Source organism: Ostrinia nubilalis, chromosome 20 (assembly GCF_963855985.1).
Source record: "Ostrinia nubilalis chromosome 20, ilOstNubi1.1, whole genome shotgun sequence".
Lineage (NCBI taxonomy): Eukaryota > Metazoa > Arthropoda > Insecta > Lepidoptera > Crambidae > Ostrinia > Ostrinia nubilalis.
The window spans coordinates 3,158,127-3,172,134 of record NC_087107.1 but is presented as its reverse complement, the minus strand read 5'-3'; the positions used below and the strand labels follow the sequence as shown (position 1 = coordinate 3,172,134).

Below are 14,008 nucleotides of genomic sequence, written 5' to 3'. Positions count from 1 at the left end.
GGGACAGTTCAGCGTGGGTCATCTATACCGTCGCTGGCGTGCGTTGTAGTATGATTATAATTCTATGATCGAAGTATTATTTAAATTTGGACATAAAGAGAAAGAAATATTGTGCGGCGTTCGGGTGTTTAAATTCGAAAAGTAATCTACCGGATTTATCTTTTTTTTTCGCTTCCCAAAGATGCTGAAAGGTATGTTGGCCATGTAGGTAATCAATATTTCTTAGGATAGTATAGGAACCTAACCTACTATGACTACTGCTCAGAATGCGTTCGTTCGTTTCAGCCAAATGACGTCCACTGCTGGACAAAGGCCTCTCCCAAGGTTTTCCATAATGAATGCATACTTACCTACATACGTACCTCATTACAAATAAGTAGATTAATTATTTTTTCACTAGACAGCAACCCTAACAGCGTAAGAAGAGTTCAGAGGCACGCGATAGAAAGAGACAAAACTTGTAGGTGAATAAAATAATTGTAGGTACGTAGTGCTGTGCGAGCTGAATTCCACTGTATCGCGTCGTAGCAAGACTCGCATTTATTTAAATCGTCTTGCGGAGTAATCCTTCTGTACCTGTACTATTACTTATTCTGTGACGATGGTGGCGTCCCCTTGTCTTGTCAATGAGTTAGGTGGGACAGTTCAGTTATGGTCATAATTATTATGGATTTCTACTAAAAAAAATATTCCTTTTCTTACATGGCAGCATTATTTCCGAAAAAAACTAGTTTTGGCTGGTTTTGTTCAGAAATTAATCTTAAGCTGATTTGTTTTGAGATTTGTTTGGTATTTCTAGGAAATTAATTTTCCCATTAAATTTATTAATTAGTGTTATTTATAAAGTACAGAAACAATAGTTTAAATTTTAAGTAATAAAATATTTATAATCTGTATACTCCACAATAGTGTCGTTCTTATAACGTGAATTTATTTGAATGTAATAAATTTATTGATTGTTCAATTAAATCGATATAATTAACTAAAAACATTGAATTTATTAAATAAGTAGATATACATTTACCTTTATTCGTTCGCTTCAGTCAATGCGGGAAAAAGGCCATCCCAAGGATTCTATAACGAGCGATCCTAAACCTCGATAAACAATTTTAAAACTTAATAATAATATTACAAGGGCTTTTTTAAAAGCAATGTCAGCGAAAGATTAAAATTTTCATCACTGATTTAAGAATATAATTTTTAACACGAACTACTCTAATAATATTTATTATCGTATTATTTAGCGTCCGAACGGGCCGCGCGGTGCACTGGTTAAATAAAGTCACAACAACACAACATTGAATCTTAACGTTTGTCGATCGATTCTTTTCAATTTACTTTTGCAACGGTACATCACTAAATTAAGCCTGTTTGTGCTGCTGTCGCTGTCTGTTTTTTCTTTCTTTCTTGTGTCTCTTTTCCTTCTGTGTCTCCGGATTGTTTGTGATATTTTTCAGGAACCACAGTTGTTTTAAAATGGAAGCAGCAGTAAAAGAAAATCCTAATGAATCTGCTGTAAAAGCAGCACCTGAAGCCGCAGCTAACGTAAGTATTGAACCTATTATTTTCACGAAAGTTTTAAAAATAGATTCCGATCAAATGTCGGTAAACATTTTGCGAAAAAACACGAAATATATTGGTTTTTGAAGGTCTTCTGCTGTATTTTTAAGGTTGTTTTGAATTAATATACTTAATTAATACCATTGAAGATCAAATTATGAGTTTTAATTGCATAAAATCAGGTAGATTAGTTAACCTGAAACTAGTTTGGCGATTTGCCAAAATTCGAAATGTTTATGATATTTCTGTTCGAAGCACGTTTCTCGCGCTTTCTTCTTTTATGGCCGATGACAACGTATTGCCAAATATCTTACATTTGTATTATTGCATCACTGATAATGGTTACCATGGTGTTTATCAAGAGTGTGGTATTTGTTCTTAAAACCACGCAGTATCTCAAAAGGTCAATAGTTACTCATCTAAAAAATAGATTCTGCTAACTTGAATTCTATCGTTTTTCTTATTTCAAGGCTCTTTCATCAGTTACACAAGGCTCAAAAGAATCACATTTTTTGTGTACCTACCAATAAACTAACTGCATATCACTTTAAATTCTACATTAATTAACATTGGATTTAAATTAAAAAGGCTAAAAAGCAAGTTCATCACAATATTGTCAGTGACAATAAAATTCAGGATCAATTTCTAAAAATAAGAAGAATATTCTGAATACAATCTTAAAAACAGAATTCCTTTAAAATATCCGGTGTCAAATTACAGGAAGAACCACCGGCTCCACCACCTCAAGATCCTCCGAAGAAATCCAAAAAAGAAGACAGAGTCAAAAAGGATGACAAAAACGTTGAGCAGTTCATGAAATCGTTGAACTCTGTGCCATCGTACGAGGAGAAATTTGCCACCGTCTGCAAGAAGTACGTACAGACTGCAGATGAGAATAAAAAGCTTCAGTTTTACATCAAACAGTCCGACAAGCGTTATGCGCTGTTGTTGAAAGAGAAAGAACAGTTACAACATGAGTTCAACAAGACGATACTTGTTAAATCAAAATTGGAGAATCTCTGCCGTGAATTGCAGAAACAGAATAAAGCCATCAAGGTATGTTTTTTACTAATTTCTTATTTTTGTCATTTTCAAGAGAGAATCTCCAGTCGAAGCCCAAAAGTTTATTACTCTTTTCATTCACAATATTAAATTACTTTACACCTATAAATGAAGAGCTATCATAAAGTTGATGATGATGATGATGATTATACATATAAAAGATAAAAATGTTTGGAATGTTTAACTACCTAGCTCACATCATACTTATGACTATAATTTGTATATTTTAAAAACTGTTAACCCTTGAAAAGGAGGCTGACAATAGTGACCGAGTTTCTTGCGCTGCTTCTTCTCAGCACTGTCCCATTTATTGTCCCGAAGCAGTAGTAGGGTTTGTACTGGGACGTGTAAAAGTGCTTTTTAAAAAGCCTATTTGCTAAACTAAATGAGTTTTATGAGATTGACTAGATTTTTACTTTTAAAACGGGTAGTATTTAAACGAGTGACTGTAAATTTATGTTGTAAGTGTCAAAAATAATTAATGTGGGCTAAAGAATTACTAAGTGAGCGACTGAGTGCGAGTGACGAAAAATCAAAAGAACAGCAACTTACTTAAAAAAATTGAGTTCCTTAAAATACAAAATGAGAAGCTTCATAATTTTTGAGCGACCTAATATTTGATTGAGTGTCAACGTTAGGTCCTGCATTTTTTTCAATATTTGGCAAATGCTTTTTTTAAACTGGGCGGTATTTTTAACTTTAATGAAGTGTTTCGAATGCAAAAACTACTTTGAAAAATACTATTATGAGCAGCGTATTATGAGCCCACATTTAAATAAAAAATGATCTTATGAAATAAATATTTGACGGAACACTATTCTAGTAGCGAAAAAAATAAATAATTAAAATTTAAGGGTAGGTAATCAAATGAAACAATGTATTACGAAAAATGAAATAAATTTGTATTTTCTTAAATCGAATCAACAAAAAAAAAAAAAAAAAAATAAGTCGCTTCTGTCAACCCAAAAAAAAAGTAATCTTATTAATAAGGTTCATTGATTGGTACCTATGAGGATTGAGGAGCTCTACCTACTCATCGTCACTGTATGATAAGTGCTGGCTTGGACTTAGCGGGCCGGCCCCATTCGAATTCGTGCGCTGTAACAATCTGTAGTTTTCATTAATAAAGCGTATCAAAATAAAAAACATGAGACCTCAAATATAATATCAGTAACCAATAATCATTAATAAAGCAGCTCACAAAACTTTGCTTAGAATTAACTTTTTTGTAGTTCGTTCAGTAAAACCTCAATTAGAAAAATCTAATGTATCTTCATATTAAAGTTGCCCTCTCTGTATTTCTAGTCGCTCACTTAGTAATTTAGTCGCCCGGATAGTATTTTTATGTCTGAAATGTAATAATCAAAACACACATTTTGTAAGCTCGTTCTGGATTTTATTATTGATCAATATTCGTCGTTAGTTTGGTTAATTTTTCGCTTACTCAAATTCATACCGCTCAAGGTATTAAAACAGTATGCCATCATCAGTCGCAAAGTTTTTTTTTAGTCGCTCGTTTTATAATTCCCCTTTTAAAACTGTATTGTTTTGACTTGTATGTAAATTCAAAATTAACTCATAATTTTAAAACTAATCTTACCTTTAGATATTCAGTGGTATGATATTTTTAAATTACAGGCAAGACTGTATTCAATTCAATGACTTAAGTATTAAAAGTATTTGCCATGATGCTGCAGAATTCAATGCCAAACATCTGTCCTACCGTTTACTTTAATACTAAACCTAACGTTACACATTATTTTGAATTCCAGGAAGAATCTCTCCTCAAGATCCGTGAAGAAGAAGAGCGTCGTAAAGAAACACAGGCCAAGTTTCAGAACACGTTGACGGAGATCACCACACTACTGAACCAAAACAATGAAAAGAACGCCAAGTTGAGGGATGACAATATCAGCATGAGTGAGAAGTTCAAGAGTGTTGTACAGCAGTACCAGTTGAGAGAGCAACAGGTACTTTTCTGTTAATTTTATTAATTTATTCATTAAGGGCTGTTTTTTTAATTGTCTGATAACTTTTAACTGTAGTAACAACTTTTAACTAAGAATAAGTTTGGCATATTGACAGTTTCAGTATGAGAAATATGTCAAAAGTTTATTCTTAGTGAAAAGATATCTGATGATTGAAAAATCAGTCCTAAACAATATAAATAAAAGTAGGACAGTTAAAAAATAAATTCTTACTTGTCTCTTAGCCATTACATGACATGGCAGTATTTTCTATTTTGGTACCACTATCATGTAATTGTGGGATAAATTGATGTAGAGATCATAATGCTGCTTTTATTTCAAGTAGAATTCCAATAGTGTGTACTGCCTTTGTCATTTTGACAATATTTGGCCAAGTAACTGATGTGGTGTTCTTCCTTTGGCGTATTTTTAAAGTTTGGTGGTCCCTGTTTACACATTAAAATCTATGTTAGTTAGATTTTGGTAATCGTAACATTTGAGCATCAACTTCACAGAATAAAAAAATCACTAAAGAAAATAATGTTAAACTTAATTGATAACTTTTTATTTTTAATTATACAATAATCAACTATCTATTCGATACAGGTCGACAAAATGGCCAAGCAAATGGCACTCGAGAGTCAATTATCGGATGCTAAAATGCAAAAAGCCAGTCTCGAACACCAAGCGGAGAGGGAACGGATTGTCGCTGAAATGGAACAGCTTAAAGTGTCCGTTGCACAGTACCGAGCTAAGATACTCGAGCTGCAAGGCACCGAGACAGCGTTGAGAGGGCAGCTAGCGGTTTACACGGACAAGTATGACGAATTCCAAAATGCGTTGGTGAAGAGCAACCAGGTGTTTGGTGGATTCAAAGAACAGATGGAGAAGGTAAATATGATTTTTTTTATTTTATTTATCAATATTTGGGAAATAAACAATTTTCATACACAGATAAATAATCACACAAAAAAATAGGACAGAAATATGCAATGTTTCGGTTAAATTATTCAGTTTAAAATTATTTGATATCTCAAACACTATAATCTGAGCATTTTCAAGGCGAGAGTGAATAGGTACTTACAGGGCAGGTATAATGTACCATCCTAGACTGCATCTCAATATAAGGCAGTCAAATACCTGCCTTGTTCTGCATAAATATACCCATTTGCATTGTACAAAATTAGCTAAGTTGATTTAAGACACGAGTTGTAGACGTATTTTAAACAATGTACTATTAGTCACAGTATAACATAGTGAAACTAGAGACCCGCCCTGACTTCGCATGGGTGCTAATAAACCTTCCTCTTAAATCACTGTCTATTAAAAAAACCGCATCAAAATCCGTTGCGTAGTTTTAAAGATTTAAGCATACTCAAACTCATACACAGGGACAGATAGATAGGAAAACGACTTTGTTTTCAATACTTGGTACTTTGCATAATATTTACTGAATCTACCTGTGGTTGTAAGTTCACATCCTGCAGGGAGCAAATATTGCTCTGATTCATGTCAAGCTATGTAATGGACATTTTATTTATGTTCATGAAAATAATACAGTTACGTTATGAATGCATAATCTGCCTATTTACTTAATTCGAAGAACATTGATGTAGGTAATATTTGAAATGATTTATTTGATTCATTCTATGAGCATTGCGCTGACATGATTTATTATTATTAAGTTCAATTTAGTAATTAGGTCTGTTTATTTGATTGTTTGCTTTGTTCAATCATCAAGGAGTTTAATTGTTTATTATCTAATTAGGTAAAGTTATAAGTGTTGAAATAAAATTATGATAGTGATTTGTTGATTAATGTGATTACATATTTTTTTTATATCAATTATAATTAGTGGAACTGATTCTTCACTTTTAAAAAATATTTTTTAACAATATTTTGTTTAGTATCTTTTTCTGAACAAAAAGCTTTTTTTTCACTATTAAAGCAATCAAGTTGTACAACAAATATTATGTCCTCAAAGTCACCAGATATAGATCGTGTCATCCACGAAGACGCGCCCCAATTTTTGGTCGAGGGAAGCACGAGTTGCGGGGAATTTGATCCGAGCAACCCGAGCGGCATTATTGTAGTGTGCGTGTGCACTCATGGATGTATCATAATGCAGGGTGTTAGGTAAATGGGTATATGAGCCGACACTAGCCCATGTTAACATGGTCATATAAATGGTATGGTGAAGTCAGAAATTTGATATCATCATTTTAATTTTTTTAATTTTCATACAAAATAAATTTTATAAAATCCGATTTGTATGAAAATTAAAATAATTAAAATGAAGATATCAATTTTCTGACTTCACCATACCATTTATATGCCCATGTTAACATGGGCTAGTGTCGGCTCATATACCCATTTACCTAATACCCTGTATAGCTCATGACTTAGTACTAATATCTCTCGTCTTCGAATCGGTAACCCTAAAATCCTTGGGGGCACTAGACCATTCTGGGGTGCCCTGGCTCCCATATACCCAACTTATGGACTTAACCCTTTGCAGATGTCAAAGAAAATCAAGAAGTTAGAGAAAGAATCTCTATCTTGGAAGAGTCGATGGGAGACGTCTCAGACGGCTCTCTTGGATATGTGCGGCGAGAGACAAGCCAGCGAGGAGAAGGTGGCCAATACTGCGAGGCAGCTGCACCATATGCAGAGCCTGTGTCGTACTTTACAGGTATGCTAGTAATAAATCAAGTTGAATATTTTTTTAGTAGTTACAAACTTTGACTTTTCGGGAAATAAAAACGCTTAAATCAGGAAACGTTAGGAAGCGATGCAGTGGCGCCACCAGTTTTGATACGATTAGAAACGCAACGCACGCTGCGTTTGTCATAATATTAGCGCTGGCTTATTTTCAAGGCGTCCTAAGATTGATTTTATTCGAGAGTAAATTAAAGATCAACATGGAAATCATTGGGGGAGGCCTATATTTAGCAGTGGACGTCCTATAGCTGAAATGATGAAATTAAAGATAGTCATACCCCTGCAGCGGAGAGAAGAGTTTGACGCAGTTCACCTCATTCGCATTTGGTTATGCAAACGCGAGTGGGACCACAAGAGTTCGACTTGTAGGTCAAAAAATATGATTTTCATTTTTGAGAGTGTGCAATCATTCCATTCGCAAATGGGACCTGCCGGTATAGGATGCGCGCCGCGATAATGGGTTATCCATATTTTGCCCATACATTTTGACGTCGATAAGGGCCACGGCATATGCTGAGTGGGGTCCCGTTGCAGTGGGCATCTTGTTGGTGGATGGGTGGCACTGCTCAGTTTACTCTTGTTTTTATTTTTTCTTCTTCCATTATTATGTGCCACTGTCATGTCTATATAATTGCCTGTATTTGTGTGATGTCCATTGTAATAAATGTGTCTTTCTTTCTTTCTATATCACGGCGCGCATCCTAGTCCGGCTGAGATGGGAAATCGATGGCTCCTACGTATAATCCTGTAAAATATATTTTTTTCACTTACACCAGTATACGTAGGAGCCATCGAAATGTAAATGGAACCCAATACAAGTGAGACCGAATGCGAGTGGGACCACTTTCGTCTGCACTGAATGACTATGATGACATACCATGTAGCATATAAATATCTATGATTATTAATATGTTCTTCCACCAGGCCGAACGCACGCTACTCCTGGGCACGCTCAAGGAGAACAACATCGAGCGGCCGCCGCTGCCGCCCATCTCGCCCGTGCCAATTCCCGTCGCTGTGCCGTCCAACGCAGCCCTGCCCAACAACAACGCCAAGGTAACTTCGACTTTACCCCACACTCATAAGGTCGCATGCCAAGGTTACTTCGACTTTACCCCACACTCATAAGGTCGCATGCCAAGGTAACTTCGACTTTACCCCACACTCATAAGGTCGCATGCCAAGGTAACTTCGACTTTATCCCACACTCATAAGGTCGCTTCTAGGTGCCTTTTCCTATATCTGTGTCGTCCAACGCAGCCCTGCCCAACAACAATGCCAAGGTAACCTCGACTTAACGCCACACTCATAAGGTCGCTTCTCGGTGCCTGTGCTTATCTGTGTCGCCCAACGCTGCCTTCATCATTTCAGCCATAGGACATCCACTGCTGAACATAGGCCTCCCCCAATGCTTTCCATGTTGATCGATTGGTAGCGGCCTGCGTCCAGCGCTTCCCTGCTACCTTTACGATGTCGTCGGTCCACCTTGTAGGTGGACGTCCCACGCTGCGTTTTCCGGTACGCGTATCCCACACTTATAAGGTCGCTTCTAGGTGCCTTTTCCTATATCTGTGTTGCCCAACGCAGCCCTGCCCAACAACAACGCCAAGGTAACTTCGACTTTATCCCACACTCATAAGGTCGCTTCTCGGTGCCTGTGCTTATCTGTGTCGCCCAACGCTGCCTTCATCATTTCAGCCATAGGACATCCACTGCTGAACATAGGCCTCCCCCAATGCTTTCCATGTTGATCGATTGGTAGCGGCCTGCGTCCAGCGCTTCCCTGCTACCTTTACGATGTCGTCGGTCCACCTTGTAGGTGGACGTCTCACGCTGCGTTTTCCGGTACGCGGCCTCCATTCCAGAACCTTTCTGCCCCATCGGCCGTCAGTTCTGCGTACTATGTGCCCTGCCCATTGCCACTTCAGCTTGCTAATCCGTCGGGTTATGTCGGCGACTTTGGTTCGTTTACGGATCTCCTCATTTCTGATTCGATCTCGCAAAGAAACACCAAGCATAGCCCTGTCCATAGCACGCTGTGCAACTTTGAGCTTCTGTATAAGGCCCATAGTGAGAGGCCACGCTGCCTTGCCCAACAACAACGCCAAGGTAACTTCGACTTTATCCCACACTCATAAGGTCGCTTCTCGGTGCCTGCGCTTATCTGTGTCGCCCAAAGCTGCTCTTTCTAAAGCCCGGTCTGTGAGCATGTAGAATTTAGTCCAATGACCCCAAGCTACCCATCCTTATCGCTCGCGGGTCGCGACTATGCGACGGGCGCCCGCAGTGAGTGTGCGAACGCGACAGCAACATAATTACGAGCGAGAATGAGAACAAAATTCTACGTGCTCGCAGACCAGACTATACCAATAGCGCCATAATAACGACTTTATCCCACACACATTACGGCTGTGGTTCGAGTTCTTGCAATGAAGGCTATCGTTTTAGCGCTCACCAGTTAGCGCCACTGTAGAGTAAGGTCCTGTCACTTGCTAGTAGCGAAGACAGTGGCACCAACTGGTGATCGCTAAAGTGGTAGGAGGACTATCGCATTTGCACTCGTCAAGATGGCGCCACTGTAGAGTAAGGTCCTGTCAATCGCCAGGGGTGCCAACTGTTAAGTATAAAAACGATAGCCCTCATTCACGAAGGTGAGTGAGCTTTACATGTGTGGTGGCTCGCTACTGTTCGTTTTTCAAAAGTTTTGATAGACATTACACTATCGTTCTGTGCATGTACACGTACACACACACAAGTAAAGCTCACTCGCCTTCGTGAGTTGCAAGAACTATACACTCGATCATATCGTAGATAGAAGACTCTTTATCTGATGCTTTCACTTAATTTTTATTTTATTTATTTTATTTTATTAGAAAAACTGGTACTGATAAGCCTGCATTTGGACATTTCAAACCACGTCATACAGTTCAAAACAAAACCAAATCAGGCTTATTTTTTTATATTTTCTATTTAGCCTTATTTGATACGAGTACATTCAGCTTAAAATTAAGTTATAACCAAAGATCCGACAAAAGAAAGATGTAAAATAAACTAAATGTATTTTTTCAATACTTGTAAAATTAAAAAATGTTAACCGATTTCAATTATTTTAAAACGTTGCAAGCAAACCAAAACCTTTTCTCGCATTGTTCTCACCATACTTAAAACGCCGTCAATAACCTATCATAACAAACTTTCCAATACCGCACAATTCTTTCAAACGTAACGTCCAATTATCCACGCACGACTCGATTATCGCTACAATTGTAAAAGAATCATGAAATTGAATGTTTTAGGTCGACGCAATGGCCGCCAACTGTGTCCAGCTGAGACAAAGTTTAGCGCATCTACAATCACAACTCAACAGCTTAACTAAAAAGAATGAGACTAAAGAAGAATCGCCTAAACCTGAGAAAGCCAAAAAGTCTAAAGCCAAAAAGAACAAAGCTAAAGCTGGAGAGAAATCAACAGAAAAAGAAGAGACAAACGGTGGACAAGAGCAAGAAGAAGAAAAGCCAGCAGAAAAAGTAGAAAAGAAACAAAAAAGTGCCGAAGATAAAGCACAAAAAGTAGAAAAACAAGCGCAAAATGAAGAAAAAGAAACAAAAGAAGATAGCAACGAATCTCCTAAAGAAGAGGCTTCTGCTACAGAGGAAGCAAAGGAAATTGAAACAACCACCAATGGAGATAACGCTCAACTTGATATAGGAGACGAGAAAGTGGACGACAAAACACTAGAAAGTCTAATACAAGCAATCAATAATGCCAACATCAATCTCTGCGACTTAGAAGTCGGCGATGATGAAAACGATCTTGACAGTGCAATAGTCGATAGTATGTTAGCAGTTGAAATGAATGAAAAGAACGAAAGCACTGCAAATACAAACGGCGACAACAAACCAGCCGAAACCAAAACAAATGAAGTCGTAGAACCCAAAGTAACTGAAGTGACGGCTGATAAATTAACAGTAGAAGCTAAAGAAAAACAAGCGCCGAAAGAAAAAACAAATGCAGTAGAACCTAAACAAAACAAAGTGCCAGAAGGAAAAGTAAATGTAGTTTCAAACACAGAGGTGAAGCAGATTTTAAATGAAGCAAATTCTAATGACGAAGTTTCACACATACCCGAAGTGAAGCCTATCTCAGTTGAGACCGCGTAAATGAAAATTCAACTGTAAAAACTGTTTGAACTAATTTTTTACGTTAATATAGTGAAAAAAGTGTTTTTGTAAGTGTTCTAGTATTTTTTGTTGGTCTCAAAGTTTTGTACCTTGTGTGTTTTGTTATGAAGACGGCAATTAAACGAATCTTTTGAAATTATGTAAAGTGCCTATGTATTTCTAGATCTTTCTAGTCAGATATCGGTATTGTTTCTTATGTAATAAAGTCCATTTTCGCAATCTTTAGTTTGACTGTAAACTATTCACAAAAGTTCTTATACGTCTACATTTAATACAATTTTTTTGTTCTGAAATATGATTTTATTTCACATAACATTATTAGTACAAAATTCGGACTTTAGTATCCTAATACTTCAAAGTTCAATTGTTTACTTTAAACGTCAAATTACCTTCAGTAACTATATCAATTGTATTTTATTATCATTCTTACGATTCCTATTTAATATACATAGAAATGATTAAGAGTGATGTCAATTTAAAAATTCGGTGCATATGTGTAAAGGCCAGGGCATTTGCGAATATGTGTACTTAACTTTACTATCTTTGTTGTCATTTTGTTAGAAAATCCACTATCTTTTTTGGAGTAAGGGTAACTTATAGTAGAATAAAAATAATCTCGTAACAATATCAAATACTGTCAGTCAAATATTAGTAACGATGTATATTAATCGACCATTGTATTACAATTTGTGAACTGTTTCAACTTCTTTTTGTAGTATGTATAAATGTGACTTTTGAGTTTTTTTTACAATAAAAATAGATTTTTTAACTATGATACATGTCTTTTATTTTGTGACACTTCAATATTAATTTTGACTCCACATACACTTCATTTCAACGAAGAGAAGTTTATTTGATTACTAATTATTTAGTTATAAAAGTGTAAGAAATAAAAATTATTTAATTAACTATTCAATAATAACACTTCATAAAAAATGTCACACAGATCTTAATTTTATTTTAAAGATCGCACTAGAGAGAAGTTATATCGCTTTCACCACATCTCTAAAAAGTATTTCAAATCGTTATTTCTTAATTTTCAGTTACACTAAGTTATTTTTAACTATTGGCATTATTGGTCTTTTATCAATTTAGACCTGACAACATTTTCTATTTACCAACTTTCAGTTTGAAGTCGTAACATTTCTAAACCTTTTGCTCTGTTTAGAGCTAAACAGTTTCTATTATTATTTTTAGTATAGAAACCTAACCCGGAACAAAATACTGAAAAAGAGTCAGTTTTGTAGTAATTATAACAGAAAATTCAATTGTTTTTCTTTTACTCCATGCCAAAACAGCAACGAAGTGCACTCTCGTTGTGGCCATAGAATTGGCGAGAATAACACCCATATTCACAAACGATGCTTGCTTAAGTGAAGCAGAAAATTGAATGCACAGCATTGAATAGAATTCTGTGATTGGTTCGTGTACATAGCTGGGCATTAACTCGTTAATCCGTTAATCGTTAATTAACGAAGTTAACATTTCTATTAACGGATTAACTTTTAAGTTAACTTTAAAAAATGTTAACGGACTCGTTAACTTCCGTTAAATTATCCTAAGTCCGTTAATCGTTAATCCAGTACCTACTATTTACCAAAAAGATACAGCAGGCACGCTGAAAAACGCTAGAAAAAGGCGTTCTGACAAGTACGTTCGGGCTTCCAGAACTTCCAGAAGCCAAAGCAACAGTTTTTGTAACCAGATCACTAACGACACTTGTTAGTATGTGTGGGACAACTCTTGCAATTGAATTTAAGACCATTTTTCCTGACCCGATTGAGCTATTTGGTATACTTATGTAAGTACGATGACAATGCAATGTCATGGTACCATTGAGCTGGTCTGATGATGGAGTCATGAGGTGGCCATAGGAACTCCTAAATGAAATGGCGGCATCGCATCGAACTTGGGTTCGTTGGATTTGTCTTTTCGAGCAATTTAGTACTAGATGATGTCCAGGGTCCTGATGATGGGGTCAGGAGGTGGCCATAGGAATTCCTAAACGAAACGGTGGAAACTTATCGAGTTTGGGTTTGCTGGATTTGTCTTTTCGAGCACTTTGGTGAAGTTTGGTGCTAAATTGTATTGTAATTGAACCAAGGCTCTGAGATTGAGATACGATACTACTAAAAAGTGTAAAATAAAATTATAATAATTAAAAAAATTTTTTTTAAAAACAAGCTTTTATTCTGAAATGCAGTTGTACTAAAACGAAAAAAATAATTGTAGCTACTTATGCAAGGTTCAAATAATTTCGAAAGCTTGTATTCCAGTCAATGAATGCTTTAACGACGGTGTAGAGAGAAATCCGTGGAACACAATTTCTGACCTCGGGACTTTATTTAGACTAGTTAGGAGGTAAACATAGCAAAAGTCCCGCCCTTAGCCCTTGAGCCGGCGGGGAGAGGGGGGTTTAAAGGTGCCACTTTTCGGTTTTTCGCTTAATCCTCGGAAACTATGCGTCCTTGTGACATGACTATTATGAACCAAAAAAAAGCTTATTCAATTTGCTAC

General features: G+C 36.4%; 1 protein-coding gene across 1 annotated transcript; it reads left to right on the top strand.

Annotated features, from left to right (window-relative positions):
- The first annotated feature begins 1,359 nt into the window (after window positions 1-1,359).
- Window positions 1,360-12,266, top strand: LOC135081461 (gamma-taxilin). The gene is made up of 7 exons (XM_063976160.1): window positions 1,360-1,545; window positions 2,281-2,616; window positions 4,395-4,592; window positions 5,196-5,480; window positions 7,108-7,281; window positions 8,235-8,366; window positions 10,607-12,266. The coding sequence occupies exons 1-7, from the start codon at window positions 1,477-1,479 to the stop codon at window positions 11,468-11,470; spliced, it is 2,058 nt and encodes a 685-aa protein (XP_063832230.1). The 5' UTR covers window positions 1,360-1,476; the 3' UTR covers window positions 11,471-12,266.
- The last annotated feature ends 1,742 nt before the right edge of the window (window positions 12,267-14,008 follow it).